Source organism: Chelonus insularis, unplaced genomic scaffold, assembly GCF_013357705.1.
Source record: "Chelonus insularis isolate UGA/USDA-ARS -01 unplaced genomic scaffold, ASM1335770v1 contig_128_pilon, whole genome shotgun sequence".
Lineage (NCBI taxonomy): Eukaryota > Metazoa > Arthropoda > Insecta > Hymenoptera > Braconidae > Chelonus > Chelonus insularis.
The window spans coordinates 208,117-228,187 of record NW_023276368.1 but is presented as its reverse complement, the minus strand read 5'-3'; the positions used below and the strand labels follow the sequence as shown (position 1 = coordinate 228,187).

General features: G+C 33.6%; 1 protein-coding gene across 7 annotated transcripts; it reads right to left on the bottom strand.

Annotated features, from left to right (window-relative positions):
- Positions 1–1,006: 1,006 nt before the first annotated feature.
- tweek (transmembrane protein KIAA1109 homolog tweek) lies at positions 1,007–20,054 on the bottom strand. Of its 7 annotated transcripts, XM_035087446.1 has the most exons (16): positions 19,806–20,054; positions 19,103–19,441; positions 18,868–19,011; positions 12,368–18,792; positions 12,174–12,299; positions 11,374–11,515; positions 10,814–11,071; positions 10,361–10,635; positions 10,250–10,285; positions 6,825–10,122; positions 6,545–6,753; positions 2,982–6,435; positions 2,713–2,919; positions 1,951–2,081; positions 1,661–1,866; positions 1,007–1,582 (listed from the first exon to the last, which is right to left on the bottom strand). In XM_035087446.1, the coding sequence occupies exons 2-16, from the start codon at positions 19,356–19,358 to the stop codon at positions 1,348–1,350; spliced, it is 15,402 nt and encodes a 5,133-aa protein (XP_034943337.1). In that variant the 5' UTR covers positions 19,359–19,441; positions 19,806–20,054; the 3' UTR covers positions 1,007–1,347. The 7 variants fall into 7 exon arrangements, with proteins under 7 accessions (XP_034943337.1, XP_034943311.1, XP_034943286.1 ...); XM_035087420.1 differs by lacking the exons at positions 10,250–10,285; positions 11,374–11,515 and adding an exon at positions 11,993–12,056 and having other exon boundaries at positions 10,814–10,978; XM_035087395.1 differs by lacking the exon at positions 10,250–10,285.
- Positions 20,055–20,071: the final 17 nt, after the last annotated feature.

Here is a 20,071-nt window from a genome sequence, read left to right as displayed (position 1 = left end):
ATTTTAAAGTAGGATTAAATTTTTAATTTGTAATTTACCAGCCTAACGTAAATAAATGTAGATCTTACTTAGGCCACTAATATTTCGCTAGTCCTTAATAATAATTGTTTCAAGGCAAATTTTAACAAGTGATTTATAAACTCTTCATTGAAGTCCTAATATCATATTTCAGTGCCTTGTAAAACGAATTCGATAATTGGTATAATTGTATATTTGATCACAAATTTCTGTAAATGTATTATGTATTACATATTTATTAACATATCATAAATCATAAATTATAATATTACAAATTAATGGTAGAATTAAAGCATCCATTAGCCTATAAAAAATTGGTGTTTTTTACTCACCTTTATTCATTGATCATCAAAATCCAGTAAATCTACAACGTCCTCTACCTCAAATGTGAATATTTTATTAAATTTAATTATTCTATAGATCTCGACAAGAAATGAAAAATTAAATTTCATTTAATTCGAAGATTTATTAACAAATTTTTATGATATTATAATCACTTAATTGTTAATTCGATCACAGAAATAAATATGGAACATTCATACAAACAGCATATTTTTCAATTTAACAATAATAATATTTTTTACACTGTCTGATTTTAAAAAGTGATGGACTTTTTAGCATAAATTTTTAATCATTATTATGATTGACATATGCTCGATTGCGTATAGACTTCTATTGACATTTTTACTTTTCATTGGTTGGACATGAAATTAATTTAAGAGATTAAAAAAATATAGTAATGTAATAAATATGATAGTTTATCGAAGGAAACAATACTTGAATACTTAAACACAAATAATTAACAAAGATATGTACGTATGTTTTACAATACAAATTTCAATGCATCATCTTAAGTAAATTAAATTCGAATACAAATAAAAAAAAATCTAAATAAATAGTATACATAAACGTCAGTAAAGTTTATAAAAAAATACCACATATAACGATTGTAAATTTACACTATTTGGTTCGCTCTCGATGATATTTATAGAGATATTATTGACCTATTTATTTTATACGCAGTGCAGAACGGAACAAATGGACGAATCGTCTACTAATGATAAACCGCTCATCGATTACTATAATAATATATTCATTTTCACTATTATTCGCAAGTATGAAATAGTCTATTCAATCACATTGGTTTCCCAATATTCCCAGGAATCAACCGAATTATTTCCCGAAAAATATTTCTCCAAATTCATTAACTATAATTAGTGTTTAATTTCCACCTAAAGCTCGACTAAGCATGACAATGAATAATACTCTATATTTGTGTTTAGTCGTTGCTTGTAAAATCTAATTAATTGTCTTTTATTTCACTTGATTTTATACGGCATTACGCGTTATCCTTTCTTTTTTATTTTCCCGGTCACTCGTAGTTTCCTCTCGTACAGCTAAAACCATTCTTAACATAAGAACAGCTAGTAATTTATCCAGTGGATCCATGAATCCTCTTTGAATCCATTTTGGAATTGTTGTTCGTGCATGAGAAAATCCCAATTTTTGTAAAATATAATCTATTCCGTAAGGCTCAATACTTTTTCCAGCCCATGAAAGTAATCTATTAAACAAAGTTTAATATAAATATTCCAACTCTTATTTATGTTTGATTTTTTGTTTGTTGGTTTTTAATACATACCTCACAGTCGGTTCTAAATGCCATGTTTTGCACCTATATGATCGCCAATCTTTAATAAACATTTCGGCTGGATCGAATTGTTTTCGTTTTTTCTCTTCTTCAGAGATAGAGGTTGAAGGAATTGACGTAGAATTAGATGCTGGAGATTTATTTGTACTCCGTTTTTCCTGAGGATCGGGGCTATTGGTTCGCAAGCCTCCTGCATGCTAAGAAATAATTAACAATTCAATTAAGTGAAATCAAATAACATTCATTTCTAATAATGAATAATTCAGTGATAATAAACTTACTACTTTTTCCTTTTCATTGACGTAAGAAGTGATGAGATCATGTAAAAAGAAGAATGCTTCAGCATCCACGGTAACAAATATGTGATCTTCAAATTCAGTAATGAAACTGCATTCCACAAGCGGCTTCTCACCTAATAAAATTTATATAAAAATTGTATAATACCAGAATTTAAATAAAAATTAAATTGTATGGGTCTATAACATAATTATTGATATCAAAATAAAACTTAATCAGGCTGTCAAACAAATTTGGATCTAATATTCATGCAGTTTGAATAGAACAACTGGGATAAGAGTAACTTTAACTCCACTATCTACACTATATAATTATTTTTTATTGAAAAAAATAACCATTGGTTTTACCATTTGTTACTTTATGGTACTTACTATATAAAATATGTTTAGGCAGTCCTAAAAAATACACAGAGAAAGAGAATTGCAGTGTACTATAAAGATTTCTACTAAAGTAGCACTATGAGAGGAGATGAAATACTAGACTGATAGACCACATTAAGGAGAGCGCGTAAATAAATTTAATTATTTTTTAATGACGAAAAAAAAAAATTAAATTCCAATATCAGCGATAATAATTTTTTTAGTAATGAATACACAATAATACGAACGAATAAAAACAAAATATAATTGAAAGCGCTTGCATGAATCACCAGATTTATGAAAACCGGATAAATTGTTCGAAGATACCACATATATGATAGAAATGATTATAATACTTGGAGTAATTGAATAATAATTTATACGTACTTATGACATCTGGTGTTTTTGCTGTTTGTAAATGCTCAGTTTTTAAGTGTAACTGCAATGAAGGTAAAGCAAAAATAACTTCTCGTGTGTGAGTGTGCTCTTGAAGCTTGATAGAAGCTGATGATGTACTTCTGCCACGACTGTTCGTATTATTATCCGGTGGTACCTCTGATCGTTCTCTTTCGACACACGGAAACCGGTCAACAGCTAAAAAATATTATTAAATGAATTGTTTGTTTCTTTAAGATATATATCAAATTTATTCATACCATCAATTTCACTATTAGCAAAAGCATAATGGAACCACTCTTGAAGAGATTTAAATTGTGGTGGAAAGAGAACACTTCGGCTCAACTTGCAAACAGTAGCCATGGAATGATGTTTGGCATGTTGTTCTTGCTGTTGTTGACCAAGACTTATTGTGAGTGTTTGAACAACGTGAACATCACAAGTATTTGCAGATTCAACACTTGGTATTTCTTGTGCTTCGGTGGCAAAACTGATGCAAGGCTCTTTAAGAGAAAATAATGCCCAATTTTTACTTTTAAAATTAATTCCGTGAAAACAAGCAAGACTAATATTGCATCCATGTAATTCCATTGTTCCTCCAAGAACAGTACCATTACTGGGTAAAGAAAATTGTAGAGTGCCAAGCTGTAAACCTGCTACTTGTGTTAAAACTCGTTGCCAATGTCGATGATGTCTAGCATCAGATATAGCTGTTTGATTTAATGTCCAGGGCCCATCACTTGATTTCTTTTTCTGTTGTCTCTTTTTAAAACTATTGCTAGAGATAACTCTTTGATTTCGCGGTTGAAGAGAACTAAATACTCGTTTGCTACTTTTGAATTGTTGACTGAAGAATTCATCAAGTTTATAAAACATTTTAAGTAAGTCTGCAGTCGTTGATTTACTTATCATAATCTGTAACTGATCCCAACCAAGATCACCATGCATAAAAATAATCGCTGGTCTTCTTGTTGGCATAAAAGCATCATTATTATTAGTAGTTTGAGTATTAATTTTCCATTCATCTCGCAAAGTAACATCTAAAGAAGATACTCTTGTCATCAAAACACTTGTGCCCATGTAATCAAGCCGTAACTCTAATGCGAATAATTTTAAACCCAATGTATGATCCGGCTCAGTACCAGGTTCTTCACGAATATGAATGTATGTATCAATCTTACTTAACTCTATTGTTCCACCAACAAATCCACCTTTAGCATCTAGACTAGATCCACCTAAACCAATTCCAATAAATAAGTTTTTATGCCCTGTACTTCCTATTGATAATCTTCCATTTGAACGGAAGTCTTTGGTCATCCAAGCAACATTTCCCATCACATTGCCCATATTCATATGAACATTAAGTCGTGTAAAATTAATAGCAAAAAGCACCAATGTTTCCCAAGCGGATTCTCTCTTTTTCATTTCTGAAGTAGTGGCGTTTATTTTTTCTGAAGTAAAACTCCATCCTCGCCCAATGTCTTTTAATCGCATTTGTCTTGGCATTTCGCTATCAAAGCTCAGTCTTAATTTATCCCTCTGTAAAGTAGGACTGGGTTCTGGTGCACTTTTTGATAAAATATCTCCAGTCCCATAATGTCTATCATAATGTTTTAAAAGAGAGCTACCCATTACAGCTTCATCTTGACTGATCGGCTGTAAATTGTCATCACGACCATCAGAATATGAAAAACCCGGGTTTAAATCTCCAAGAAATAGCCTTCGTACGATACTACGACGATACCAGGCCTTAGGAAAAGCTAAAATTTCAGTTATTCTTCTCATATCATATTTAAATGATGCTGAACCGATGTCAACGATTGTTGAAAATCGTATAACTGCTTTACTAGCATCTGAAGTTACTCCTTTTTTAGATTGTTCACTTTGAAAATTAACTCTTCTACTTCTTGAGAGATGGAACTTAACAAATTCAACATTTATACTTAGTGAGTCTTTTCTTTCACTATCTGATAATGGTGACCACTGAGCCTCTTTTAAACTAGTTTTCTTTCCACCACCATAAGGATGGAATATATATACTGAAAAATCTGCAAGGCAACCTGTAACAGATACACCTCCAATTGCGGAACTTTCTTTTCCACTGGACGTTGATGAAGAAGCTCCTGGTGATTTAAAATCTCGAAATTCTGGAAGTTCTTCTTCCGCACGTTTGGATGAAAATACGATATCAAGTGAAGGGAGTTGAAGTAAACATTCAACTCGAGACACTGGTAAACAAGAGAATCTAAATGTTGATGGCTGCATATGGAAATATACAATAACATCTACAGGGAAACTTGCATAAGCGTAATTTCCACTTGCAGCTGTCCAAGATGTACTTTCATTGTTGTCAATCGGAAATATTGGAACATGCCCACCGCTGTTATTTACAAAAGTTTTACTGGAAGGAATAGGTTCAAGAGTCTGTTCCAAAAATTCCAATATATGAGGACTAATTATTGTTTCTTCTGGAATACTTTGAAGAGTCATCCAAGCAAATAAACTGGCCTTCTTTGTACTTGATTTGCGAATACCTATTGTAGGATTAAGTAAATTGTTTTCAGCTGAAGTACGTGGAGAAATGGACACTTCTTCAGGAAGAGTTTTCGATTCATAATGTACCTTAACATCCAAGCCAGGAATGTGAAAAATAGTTAAATCAACCAGAGGAACACTAGGATGTTGTTGCATGTAACGTAATCTTGAAGTACTTGCTGTTGCAGATTTTTCTTTGCTGCCAAGATGTTTTTTACTACTACTTGGACTACTTGGTTGAAAATCAAAATTACCACCTGAACAAGATCGCTCTTTCTTCATCCTACTCAGTAACTTCAATTCATCTTCTCTAGCTGGATCTTTTGTATGAAGAACACATTTACCACTATTGATTAATACTTTGACATCAAGTTCGAAATCAATATTAGGTTCTTGTGGTTTCTGGGGCATTGCAATATACGGTGAAGAAGCAGTAGAAGTTTGAATTAATGGTACATTTCCATCCATACTATTATAACTTGAAGCATTACTCATGTCCAGTCGATTTTTTCTGCGTATTTCCACTTGTTCGCCGTCAATATCAATAGTCTCTGGCCATTGTAATTCACTTATTACCTCAGGTAAACTTAAATCTGAACTTGCACTTGGCAATGAAGATTGTCTACACATTGTGTGATTGTCATTGAATGTAACTCTTGGACCATTGCCTCCAGCCGAACTCCCATTACCACTACTAAGTGCTCGATTGACTTTTAATGATGCCGAACGACTTGGACCACTTCGAGGACTGCTTTCGTAACTTGCAGAGTTTCCAGAGTTCATGTCTGTATTCATATCTTCTGGACTCTCTAATTGTTGATGTTCTGGAGTTGGAGATGGTACGATAAATGATCTTGAACGGTAGGCATTAGGTTTGCTGCCAAGTCCCAGCTTGCCTTTAATACTAGAAGCTTTAACAGACTGCCGCCTGAGTTTTTGAATCATGTCTCGACGGAAATCTTTAAAAACCATAGCTTCTAACTCATGTAAACGCTTCATTTCTTGTTCAATCGTTCCATGGGACGCGCCAAGTGATCTTAAATCATTAATAATTTTTGCTTGCTCATGCATTTCTTTTTCAATTAATTTAGATCTTTTTTTAGCATCTAATGAAGGGTCGAAAACGAATGCTGGTAAGTTATCAGTCCAATACTTTGATTTTTTAATCAATATATTTTCCTGTAAATAAAAATTTATATTAGGAAATTCTAACTTACACTAGACTACATTTATATCATAAAAAACTTAAGATAAAACTGGGCAAATGAAAAAAAATAAGACACCATACTTTTTTCTTAACCTGGCTAGAACAATTTTCAGGTTGATCTCCATCATCACTGTCATAATCGACTGATGCACCAGCATCATCTTCTTCTGAACCTGTTAACATGGTCAATGTGTGACCTAGTGCTGAAAGCTGTTGTCCAACACTCACGTCCATGTGAATATCAACACCTTCCATTTGCCACTGAACGTTTAATAACCACTTGGCGTTATCTAAAAAGTATATAGTATTTTATTTCTTCATATCCAATTATATAGAAAGTTACTGATATTAATGAACTTACCAGATTTATCTTGTTTTTGTGCAACTGTTCGGCTACACACTTCATAGGTCCCTTCTGACACAACACAAAGATTCATAATGCTGCTGTCATTCATATCTGGTTTCCAATCATCAAGAGACGTTTCAAAATCTTCAGCAAATCTCAAACAAAGTCCAATAAACCTTCCTTTGCTAACCAAGCTACCACTGCTACATGCCGAGATACTAGTATTTTCCAAAGTGACAACAACTGCTCCTCTAGATTCTCCATCATACAATCCACGTGTCATTGTTCCCCAAGTATTTGGTGGCAATGGATTAAGAGGTATACAAATACCCATATCATCAACAGTGAGCTGTAGGAATAAAGTACCTAAATGCTGAGAACTTAGCTGACTTGTTAATTGACCAAAAGGTACTTTTTCAAAGACTTGTTGTGTAGCTGTTAACACTTCTTTATTAAGATTCGCTCTTTTTTCATTCCAATATTCGTAGGCATTTTTATAGTTTAACCAGACTAGAATCGCTTTATCCACAGCCATTGGTTGAATATAAATCAGAGGTCTTTTCAGTGTAATTAAAACTAACTCTTTATCAGCACCTTGAGCCATTTCTTCCTGAAACGCATTTCTTAAGCCAACTCGAGTATTGAAAAATGCAAACTGTTGAAATTCAGGCTCTGCTTCTTCAAATATTACATTTTTCAACAACTGCCCGAGCGATAAATTAATATCTAACTGAGCTTTACCAAAAAGTTTCATGTAAGGATTTGGTTGGGTTGAACCTAAAACATTTTGAACCCGGTTAGACAATTGTAGTTCAACTGCACCCGTTTCCAGACGAACTGCAGAATTAGTTGGAGTCGTAGCAGTTAATTGAATCCTTTTGATACGTATGGTGAGAGAGAACAATATTCTTTTAAGACTAGAACTTGTCGGTTCTTCATCTTCTAACCACAAAGGAACTGGTTTCTCACCTCCATAAACTTTCTGTACAACTTCATTGACCTCTTTCATAAAAACTTTTTGTACGAAAACCAGATGATTTAACAAATCTGTTGTTAGTGAATGTTCAAATATTCCAATATCAGCTGTAGCACTCAAATAACTTCCTTGTCGCAAAACCACGCCATCGATCTTAGTGTCATTTAAATTATTATTCCCATCTTGAATGTATTCAGCTGAAACGTGAACCTTGGGAAGTTCAATACTTGCTTCAGATGGCAGATTAGCTTCAGTAACTTGAAGTTTTGTTGTAAAACTTAAGCTATGCTGTGGTAAATCAATAGTAAATTTAGCTTTGCTGCCAGTAATTCCTGAACTATTAACCTGATCCATTTTATATTGAGCTTGAAGTGAAGGCAAAAGTGCAGCAGTAATACTTAAACTTTGTAAAATAATATGGAATTGCATAACAATTGGCTCTAAAAGACTAGGACCTGGATCAGGAGGTTTTTCAACATCAACATCTACATCAATAATTGTAGCAGATGTCGGTGGATCATGATGATGTGGACTTCCTTGCGGAACTGGATCAGATTCCTCTGGTTGTTGTTGCTGTTGTCCGGCACGTGACATTCTCGATGAAGTTCTTGTGACACGTAATTCTTGTAACGTTGAGGATAATTGTTTACTACCACGTGTCATCATACCATGTAAAGCTACCGGGTGCTGAGGTATATCAATATTCACTGCGCCAACTGTGAGCAATCCACTGTTTTTATCTTTATGACGTCGAGTCATACTAGAATATAACGCTTGAGATTTGCCAACAGTCACTTTAACAACCGTTTGTTGATTTGGAGCAACTCCTTCTAAAAGAACAATCATCGTTCTGCCAATTTGACCAGTTAAACTGCACTCCGAGCTGACAGGCTTAGATTTCTTCCGGCATGTTAAACTCGCGTGAAGGCTAGTGATTTCAGCTTCTAATTTTAATCCACTTAAAGTTGCTAAGAGTCGTGTTCTATGAATTTTCGCGACACCGAAAATAAATAATCTTGTACGTTCATCAGTAACAACATTTAATTCTTTATATGGTTGTGGATTAGGAACTGGTGTGAATCCATTTTCTCTGTTTAATCCCTTTTCAATATCTGTTTCTTTCGTTTCATTCAAATTTTCATATTTCCATCGTCCAGATTTTCCGTACTGTTGTTCTGCTTCAGCTGGAAACGAGAACCGATGAGTAATCGTTTTTGTTTCCGGCCGTGTTGCATATAAATCCAACAAGTAATAAATTGTTCTCCAACACCGAGGCGTTAAATTGGTTGAGCTTTCTTTGCTACATTTATCACTAATCACACTAAACTTATCTAATCCCGACACTGTATTAGGACTTGTACCAAAATTACTAGGAGTAATTACACCTTCATTTAAATTAATATAGCCTTTTACACTCTTTCCAGTGCTCCTTAATTTTTGTGCAAAGCTCTGTGGTCTAGATCTTATGCTATTTGATGGTGAAAGTACCTTGAATTGATCTTGAGTATAAGACGAAGCTTGCAATAATGGTTTCTCCAATTTTTTACTACCATCTTCAGCCAAAAGAAGCTGCTCTTGAACATCTGAAGTAGAAGAAGATCCGTTCTTGATGGTTCCTTCATTGACTGTTAAATTAGCAGTAGTTCGTTTACTTTCTGATGGTAGCTGTTCTTTCAATTCCATCTGAGTTTCTTTAACATTTTGATACATATTACTGATTTGATGTAGCAATCGTAAAAGCGGCATATTTACTTGTTGATTAATGTATCGAATATTCAAACTAAAATTAACAACTGTACTTGTATGTTTTTTGAGTTGACCTCTGGAAATATATAAAATATTCTGACGCTGAATCATATCATCTACCGTCATGTCTGCCATTTTCTTAACATCAATATCAATGCCAATTCTCTCACAAAGAAATGCTGGTGTTTCTGGTGGAGGTATGTCAAGAGAAATCTTTGATCCTTTTTTAATTCCATACTTATTAGGTTTCTTTTTATCTGTTGAAACTTTTCCAAATTCACTCACAACAATATCGATTCTCATTGTATCCATAGTACCAACCAGTGACAAATTGGAACCCAAAGAATCAAACGAAGAAATATTATTATTGTTACTATTATTGGCATTGTTATTATTTTTATGATGAACATTCCCAGATCCAATGGCTGATAACATTTGTTGAGGCATGACTGAGAGTGAAGAGAGCAGCGGCTCGAAAATAAGATGTGCATCCAATAAACGAAGCGAATCCTTCATGGGATACAAACAAGCTCCACTTTGAATGTCTGAATCTTCAGTATCTTCTGTTGTCATTGTATTGATTTTTGAATCCTGAAATATTTCAATTAACTTACTTTAACTCTATTGTATTATAATTCTATTCATGACAAAATTTGCAATCAAAATATGTTAATTAAATCAAATGATTGATAATATTGATTAACGACAAGTATAATACCTTCATCGTTGTAGTTTTTTGTTCAGCCCGAAAGACCTGATATCAATAAGTGCTCAATATGAAGATGGCATTGAAAGTGAAATTATAGAAAATTATAGCAAAGATAATTACCCAGTTCCCTTTCAAGTTTCCTTTATCGTTGTCCTTGACGAATTCTTGTTGTTTTGCCATCCAGCTATAAAGATCTTCGCCAGTATTGATGATTCGACTGGACTGATGTGTCACTGGTGAAGTAATCTGGTCTATACTCCCTGTGCTATGAGTATGACTACCATGACCACCAGCTCCTCCAGCTCCACCGGAATAAATACTAGGATTGGAGCCCATGTTATGGGAATGTGATACGTGAATTTGCGGAGTTTTCTCTTCTTGCAGAGTTCCATAGCCTAGGGAAAATATTAAAAAGAAATCATTTTATTTTTTTCATTCTTTAATATTCTATAAATATATAAAAATTTAAGTTGCTAAGCTTACGTCAAAGAGTATGAATTTTTTTTGCAGTAATAAATCATGCGAATGAAATTGAATAGTAGAAAAGTAAGAAATTGATTAGATGAAACTCACTGATATTATTAGGGTCTCGTGGAGGATTAAATAATCCCCCGCCGGCGAGTAATGGGAAAACAATACTCGCTCGTGAGCTAACAGGTACTTGAGTAGGTTGTAATGATCGGCCTTTTTTAGTCTGTTGAGCTATAGGTGGAGAAGGGGATGTCAGAGAATCTGGACCTGGTACAGGCGTTGAAGATGGAGTTATATTATCTCTTAAACCACGTGGTGAACTCACCGGGACTGTAAGACCATCACCACCATCACAAATACCTACAATGTTCCACACCACAAGCAAAATGTTTTAAAGTATAGCCAAAGACCCAGACATTAAGTAAGAAATAAATACTTAACAAAGCACACACCATTAAACTACAGATATTAACATTAATTTCAAGTGTTAGATTTAATTGTTAGTTAGTGATGGAGATATTCTACTGGCCTACATAGCAAAAGCAGCTATTTCTGTCTTTACAAATAGACAAAGATCTTTCTATTCCTTATTAGAATTCAGTTGTTCAATGTTTCAGCTCAGGGTACTCTCAGTAATGCAAGTATAATGCAAAAAATGATACCTGTACTTTTGTCCTGGCTTATTTTCACCTGCTGGGCATGCTTGTACATATGGTCCGTATGGATGAGCATTGCACATTCATCTGTTACTTCTTGATCGTCACCGTCGCCTGCACTACCTTCACCGTCCGTCAGCAAATTTTCCTGTATATACCAAGCAAAGCCAAAACTCTGGGTGTTCATTACAAAGCACTATGTGGCATTTGTGTCTTATATTATATTAATTAATTACAATTTACAATACATCTGTTTCTCATAGATACATAACGTATCAATATTATCTTAATACAGGACTGTCGATCAACATAATAAGCATTAATAAGGCATTTTATGTGCCGTCGTGACTTTTTTTTAGTGAATGTGGTTATAATACTGTTAATGATAATCCCAATGATAATTAATTTATAATACATCGACGATTAACAGTCAAATTATGTTGTTTTTTTTAATTACTTCAATTTAAAAAATTATTTTTTGTACATAAAAGGCCCCGAACAGTGCAAAGGCGTTTTTTTTAAATATTTTATTAAGCATTAAAATTTTTTGTGAAACAAATTTTAGTGAGAATAACTACTTGAATAGCAACAAAATAATTTAAACAAAAAATTTAAAATATCTTACGCCTTTTTGTACTGTTTATTTTATCTCCTCGCTCCAATTTTCTCACACATTGAACAGAATTTTCCTATGAAGATTTGGGCATTTAATTTTATCAAATAGTTTCGAGTATTCATTGAAAAACCACTTTTCGTTCAACATCTTATGATTAAAAGTATAAATTAAATAACAAAAAAATACTCACGTCTTCTGGATCAGAAACTGCAAATGTAACATTTAATGGCTTCACATGTTTGGTTTTGTAATTATGCTCCAAAAGTAGAGGTGTATATAAAATATTTTTCCACTGTCTGCTCAAAACGATGACACCCTAAAAGAATATTCATTATCAAGTGTTTTTGAAAAATTAAAAAAAAAAAAATGTCTTTATAAAATTACCTGGCGTAAAGTTGATAAATGAGGAACTTTCGATTCACAAAGATTAGTATTAATTGTAGGCAAATCCGATAGAACAACATATTTTTGAAGAATACTACATAGCTGGCAAGATGGATCCTCTTGAAGTGTTTTAGCAAGTGGAGTAAGTCTACCATAACGGCTTTTCACAGGCATATGAATTCCCTGTTCATCTAGTGCTTCTGCCATTAAGCAAGCAACAACTGCAGTTGATCTCTTGTACATACTTCTAAACATATGTACAATTTGAATTGCAAATCTATTACTGGAGTTCATCCATGCATTTATAGCTGGAGATGCAGTGCTAAGAAGATTCCAGTCAAGTCTGGTGAAATCAATTTTCCTGGTGATTGGAGCTCGTGGTGGTGCAGCAAAATTAAACCACACAGTTTTCAACTCTATAACTCCGGAAACAGTGTTACCATTTGAATTGGATCGTGCTACAAGACTATTCGATACTCCACCGGAATTTATTGGACCAGCATTCGATGCTGTTCCATTAGCAGTATTGCCATCTGTTTCAGTTATAGTAGTAGCTGGTGTATTTGTGTTAGTTTTGGAATTAGTATTCTCTGTTTCATCATGATTTTTCACATTACTTGCATAAAATATTTCTCTTTCATTTTTTTTATCATCATCTTGACCATTATCTCCTTTTTCAAATTGTGATCTTTTTACAATCTTCAGCTTTATTCCTTCCAGGCCACATTCAAACATTATAAAACCTAAACGATCTTCACCATTGCCTGAAGTGAATTCTTCTGTGGCTTGCGGTGATGTTGTCTGTTTATTTTGTTTCTCTTTTTCTTCTGTAGGCTGATGTAAATAATAATCCACACACTTCAGAGGCGATGTTAGCCGAGTATGAGTAAATAAAACTCTAGAATGATGAGCAGATATTGCTGTAATAACAGCATCCTTTAAGATAGATGATTCATTTCTCAGTCTTCGTAACTGGGAGTGAGCTTTACCAATAATTAAAGTGATAATTATTTCTTCTTGCTGCTTTTCTGATGTTTCTATGTAGACAGTCTCTCCACTACTTATTTCAGTAACAACAGCAGCACTTTGATGACCCGATAAAAAAGCCTTGCTAATTTTATTCACTTTTTTCTGATTAGCCATTACCGCAGGCTTATTGAATGTATGAACCACTTCTCGAGCTTGTTTTCCATTATAAAAACGTGCATTTACTTCTTCGAAACAAATTGCAAATAATGATACACATGTCAAGTCTCGAATATTATCTAAAGCTGAGAAAGATATGATTTCTTCAACTACTGATGTTTGCAACAGAGTTATATTTATCTTTGGTAAAATAATAGTTCCTTGAATTTGAGTTGTAATACTTTCTTCATAGACATTCGTTTGAATAGCAGTTTTACTTTTTTCATCACCTTGACCATTTTTAATATTTCTCTCAGCAGTAGATCTTTTAGAACTTGTTTGAACTTGACTCCAATATGATAAACTTTGGTCTTGTTTCAAAATATTAGCATCTTCAACTCTGGAAATACATTCACTATGTAGATGATTTAAAATAGTCAGAGGATGTAATGTTGCAAGTGTTGGAGTAAGAACATCAATAAACTTTTGTAGTGATTCTAAAACCATTGGACTGATCATAATATCAACATCTCCTTTTAGTTTAATAATAATTGTTGTGCTTGATCCAGTTTCATGTTGAACTGCTAATAATTCTTCATCATTATCACCAAGCACATTACCATCATCTTCTTCTTTTGACTGAATTAAAGCTGAACTATCCCATACATAAGGATGCGTTGGTGTTTTGTTATTAGATGAATTAATTACTGGAGAATTATCGTTGCGTGTGACCATTTTGAGTGATGTAAATCCTTCTGTAATGACATCGAATTTTGGAGTAAATCGCCCACCAATATAAACCAATCTTTCATCTTCAGTTCTCCTGAACATGGGAGTAGTAAATGCATCGCTAGCAGATGAAAGTGATGACTGACTCCAATTAGGACATCTGACTTGTGTCAAGTGATTGACATAATTTGACATGAGTAGTGGCGAATCTACAATCGGTTTATTAACTTGCATGTGAAGATTAACAAGTGTCATATCTTCCTGTGATGACACTGCAGAAATGAAACTAGTTGACGAGACCGAACTACCAGAAGAGTCACGTAATAAATTTTTTTCTGCTGGAGGTGAAGGTGGAAGAGGTGGAGTTGATGGATCTTTTTCAGACTCTTGAAAATGACTTTGAATCACTCGAGGATTTTGCAAGCATTCTCTTTGAGGCTTAGCTCTCTCTAAAGTATGTGCCTTTTCTCCTACACCTGTGACACTAACAGTACTTTCAACAATCGATAAATCTGAAGAATATTTTTTCTTCATACTATCATTACGAATGAGTGTAGGATAGCCAGTGCTTACAATAGACTGTCTTAAACTAGATGTTCTACTGCCACCAGATCCATAATGACCAGGATCTTCATCAGCAGAATAAAATGCTTCTGAGTGGTTTTCTGATGACATAGATATTGTTCTTTGAACCTCTTGTTTTAATCTTTCATCAGAATCAGATCTTTCATCTCCATATAATGATGAATGATAAGAATCAGAAATATTGACACCATCAGCACTTCTTGCTGAAGTAGGCATTTTTGATGAGCGTGGATCAGAATTTGCAGTTACTACAGGTAATGATTGAGGACTGCTTTGTTGTAAAACATCCGTTTCAGGAGTATTAAAATAATCTACTGCAAGTTTAGAATCTGAAGCGCTACTCTTTGGTGTGTTTTCCGGAACGCAGAGTATGGACCTGCTTCGTTCACTATTTAATTTTGAATCGGAATCCAATTTTTGTGGTAACTGTACTGGACTGGCATCCACTAAACGAGAATAAGGAATATCTTTTAAATTCGATCCACGAATTGAAGTATAAGAAAACCGTCTTCCAAGTGGTGGTAGCTTTTTATCACTGGCTGGACTTTTAGATGTCGTACTGACTTTTGTACTTTCATCTTCATCAACTCCTGATTTCGTTTTTTCTGCTTGAGGATGACCATCTGGCACTACAACTAATCTTAATCCTGATGATAATGGGTAAGTAACATCTTGCAAAGATACATCCTGAAGACTATATGGAGGAGTATGAAATACTAATTGACCATCATGTAAGATAGACTGACCAAAACCTTTTTCTTTACCAGAAGTGTTGATTCGGTAAGCTGCAATGTTTATACCATCTTGGAGATCATAATAACTTGGTTTGAAAAATCTGGGACCATTTCTATTGTTGCCAAAGAAAGCACATCCACCAATACATCCACATTTATTGGGTTTTATGCTGTTATCTTGAGGCCAAAGAAACCAAAGCCTTTTTGTAGCTTCGTCATGTGTTTTAAGATATTTATTTTGAACTATATGTAAATTATGTTCTGGTTTTGGTAATGAAATGGCAGCTTCAATAATTACAGGGCCCATAGATATTGAACCAACTTCAAGCCACATATCAGATCCATCACCTGATGATACTTTATTGCTATTAGTATGAGACCTCCCACTACCTGTTGTATTTGTATTACTAGTTGTGTTAGCAAAATAACTGGCAGCAGAAACAAATTGTCTGATCAAAATTGTCGGCATTACTCCAGTAATCCCAGATTTAACTTGTTGGCCATGTAAATTACATGTAGACACGCGAATAGGTGAAATCCATAATTGTGTCGCAGTACCAGCTTCTTGAATATACAGGTCTATTACATCAATAGCTACTCTAGTCATTCTATACTTGATATCTTCTGATGTTGGACATCTGTAATGATTATCTGGATCACTATCTGGACATTGAAGAGGTGGTAGACCATGATGACAATGATGTGGCAGTCCTGGTGGTCTTAACAAATTCTCTGTATCCTTTACTGTCAATAAAAATGTTTCTAATGAAGTCACCAAATGATAAAGCTGCGGCGATGTAATTTTTCCACTTAATTTTCCTAATTGAACTTCAATTAACCAAGCATATTCTAAAGTTTCTTGATCAAGACTTCTTCCTTCGTTACTGAACATGGCATGACCACGAACTTGAAGGGCACTCAACATCAAGTGGCCTTGACTTAAATGTCGCTCTTTACTTGACATTCTTGAAACATTATCTGTAAGGAGCATTATTGCTGGTGAAAGAAGCAATTGTAATTCTGTCTCTTTAAATGCCTTTCTCATTTCAAATCCAAAGCGTTCTAAAATAATCACTGGACAAGGTGGATCATCTTCGTTGCAGTTTTTAACCAAATGTGCTTGAATATCATGTATTGTTATGCCCACAGTAACTTCAATAGGTCGATAGTACCGAGGATCAAATGTCTTAGACCTGTTGTCGTCATCTTCAACAACAGAGGCTTCTACACTACTATTTTGCATATCTTTACTTCTACTATCCGAGTTATTACAGACTGTAGATCGACTTTGTTGCATATCCGTAAATGATTGATAACTTCCAAAAATATTTTCTTTTAAATTTAAAAAACTTTTCATAAGAGATCCATAAAGTATGAGAATAGAAGAACCTATTTCAAGTTCAAGGCTCACTTTATCAGGTGAAATAGACTGTACATCGAATCGTCTCACATTTCCATCTTGAGTCCATTGAAGTCCTGGAGATTTTCTACATCTTGGTATTCTCATTGGAGAAAGAAGAATTTCTTCTTTCTCTGGGGTCGTTATATTTGCTTGAGGTGTAGGACCTAAAGGTGGACATGGATGATAAGTATAATTAATACTTAAAGCTACAATAGGAACAGACCAACAGTCCATCCAGCCTAGACTTTTTTGACAGATGTTTCTCCATTTTTTCTGTCTGGTTAAATCTGCTAAATGTTTACACGAACCATCTCGAGTGATTATTTTTGCATTTTTTTCTATTGCTAAAAGAATTATACGATTTGTATTCACTTCAGGAAGGAAAAAAGAAAGATCTACACTTTCACCTTGAATCCAAAATCGTAAAGGTACAGTTACTGGTAAAAATTCAGTAAATGGTAGATCAAAAGAGAGATCAAATATTTCACCGCAAAATGCAATATGGGCATTTTCTTGGTTTTGTGATGAGCAATCAATCCAGTTATATTCGTTGCAAATAGTAATTAATTCGAATTCTTTCAATAGAAGACTAAATTTCCAAGTATAAGGAATAAAATGAAGAATGTCTGGTCGTGATTTACTGGCCCAATCATTGATCATGTCTTGGAAAAATTCTTTATGTGCATAAACAAGATTTGCAGTGGCTTTACAACCAGTCAAATTCAACGTCCATTCTTGATAATCATTCCATCTTAATGGATAATGACATTTAACTCCGAATTCTAATGTTTCACTTTCAACTAAACTTCGATATTGTAAACTAGTCGTTGCTTCAAGATGTAATAACTGTCCAGTTATTTTTGTCGTGAATCCGTCTTGAAGAACAATCCATGGCATTGTTATTTCTAAATATGACCCCGCTCCTACATTTATATGAACAGCATTAGTTTCACGATTTTTACTAAAGAGAATATCAATAGTAGCTTCATTTAAAGTGGAAAGACGGAGATCAAATGATTGCACTTGTCTTTTTTCACCAGGTTTTGGTGATTTAGTAACTTTCAGTTGTTGATAATCATTAGGAAAAAAAAATTTAAACAAATGCTCTCGTTGTCTATCAGCCCAAGGTCCATAACTAAAATCTGTACCTTTGCCACATTTTACATCAATTCCCCAAATTGGTGGCATTGCTTCTACCATGTCTCCATTTGCTAATCTAATCATTTCTGGATGTTCAGGAACAACTCCTGGCTCATCCATATAGTAATAAAACTCAATATTATTTGAACTTAACACCACAAATCCTTCTCCCATATATCTCGGTGGATCATCAATCATGCCAGTATATTTGGGACTTGGTGCCAGAATTACCTTAAAATTCTCTGCTTTACACTTGGTGAAATGCATAAAATGATCATGCCTAGATGCTGCTGGTTTTGTTGAATATACAAAATGAGCTTCTTCAACAACGATTGAAAGTGTCGTAGGTACTAAACGATTACCAAAGACCAATCTTCCACAACAAATGTCTAATTTTATAACAGGAATTAAATCTCTCCAAGTTCTTGCTAACACATGTGCTTCTTGTTTTCTTATATTTTCCATATGCCGTGATACGTCCATCGCATTTATTTGCTGTCTTGATTCATTAGCTGCTGAATTACTCATTGCAGATCCACTATCATCTCTTTCATTAATATTAAATGTGTGATTTTCCTTATCATTAGGAAACATTTGTGATGATAGGCCGAATGTTTTTTCTAACCGAGCATATAGTTGACAGCGATTATATACATGAAGTTCGAACCCATTTAATAACACAGATAGACGTGTATCGGAATGTGAAAGATCTATAAATTAATTTAATAAAACAAAATTAGAATAAAGAATGATGATTTGTGGTAATTTAATAAATTATATTTTACCTTCAGATACATCTTTAGGAACATAACTTCTCCACCATCTAAATATTACCCATCCATCTTGAACCCTTACACTATAATCCGTTGTAATATAAACTATGTCTCTAAACATTATTTTACCACTTAAAGCACAAAGCGTAAACGATCCTAAACAATAAATAATTAATTATAATAAATAAATAATTGAGATGTTAAATGTAATATGAAAAGCATAAGTTTTAATGAAATGATTACTCACCAACTTTCACATATCCATCTCTTACAACAAATCGATTCAACAGTCTCGTTATAATATATCCTATAACTCTACTGTTATAATATGTAATATAAATAATCCAAGATATAGCAGATACCAATGAACAAAGCAACCAAATGAAGTTGCTGTCTATCTTAAGATCTTCAAGGATGACATGGTCAGTATAATTCCAATAAGCTGGCTCGATTTTTGAAAAGGATGGAGGTGAACTATTATTGTACATTTCATAGTAAGCCATTGTAATTATGATGATACTAACGATGATAATTTACAACTAATCACAGTACCATGTAGAGCAATGTCTCCATCCTCTTAGCCAGCCTGAAATGATATTCGATTCAATTAATTAATCAACATCAATCAGTGAAATCAATCGGAATCTTTAATGGTTATTATTTAATATATCAAGAAATATGACATCGAAGATAAGCAATCAAAAGATTTTTATAACCAAGTTCAACTATAAGTTATCATTTTTATATTTATTATCTATTCAAAATCACTCATTTATTTTCTAATACTTATGTTCTTGAAATATAGGTATCATATTCGATTACTTAGCAGAAAATAGAAATAATATTAGATAAGTGTGATAATAAGCTGATACGTGCTATAATACAAATATAGATGTGTACAGTGACATGTCATAACAAATTTGTACTCAGTGATAATATTATTTTTGTACCTGCAGCACTTTATATCACATTATTATTAAATTTACTAATTTTAATATTTTTTAGTAGCATACTGACGGTTGTGTCAAGGTGTTATTAATTTGAATACACACAACTGAATATATCTACACATCTTTGTATTTCAATCAACTAATATCCTAACGTCTTCACTTCGCCATTGTATATATTGTCGAACTGAGAAAAGAGGTCCTCAGTTGCTTCAATGCTTTCGGCCTCCCCACCGCTGATTTTCTACCCCTTCTGCCATGTTTTTTAC

What these genes read in the sequence shown, in the direction of transcription:
- tweek (XM_035087446.1), bottom strand. Translation starts at nt 19,358, where the DNA reads ATGGCTTACTATGAAATGTACAATAATAGTTCACCTCCATCCTTTTCA. An exon ending in TCCTAAAGATGTATCTGAAG is followed by an intron (nt 18,793 to 18,867) that starts GTAAAATATAAT and finishes ATTAATTTATAG; the next exon opens with ATCTTTCACATTCCGATACA. An exon ending in AAAAAACTACAACGATGAAG is followed by an intron (nt 10,123 to 10,249) that starts GTATTATACTTG and finishes GAAATATTTCAG; the next exon opens with GATTCAAAAATCAATACAAT.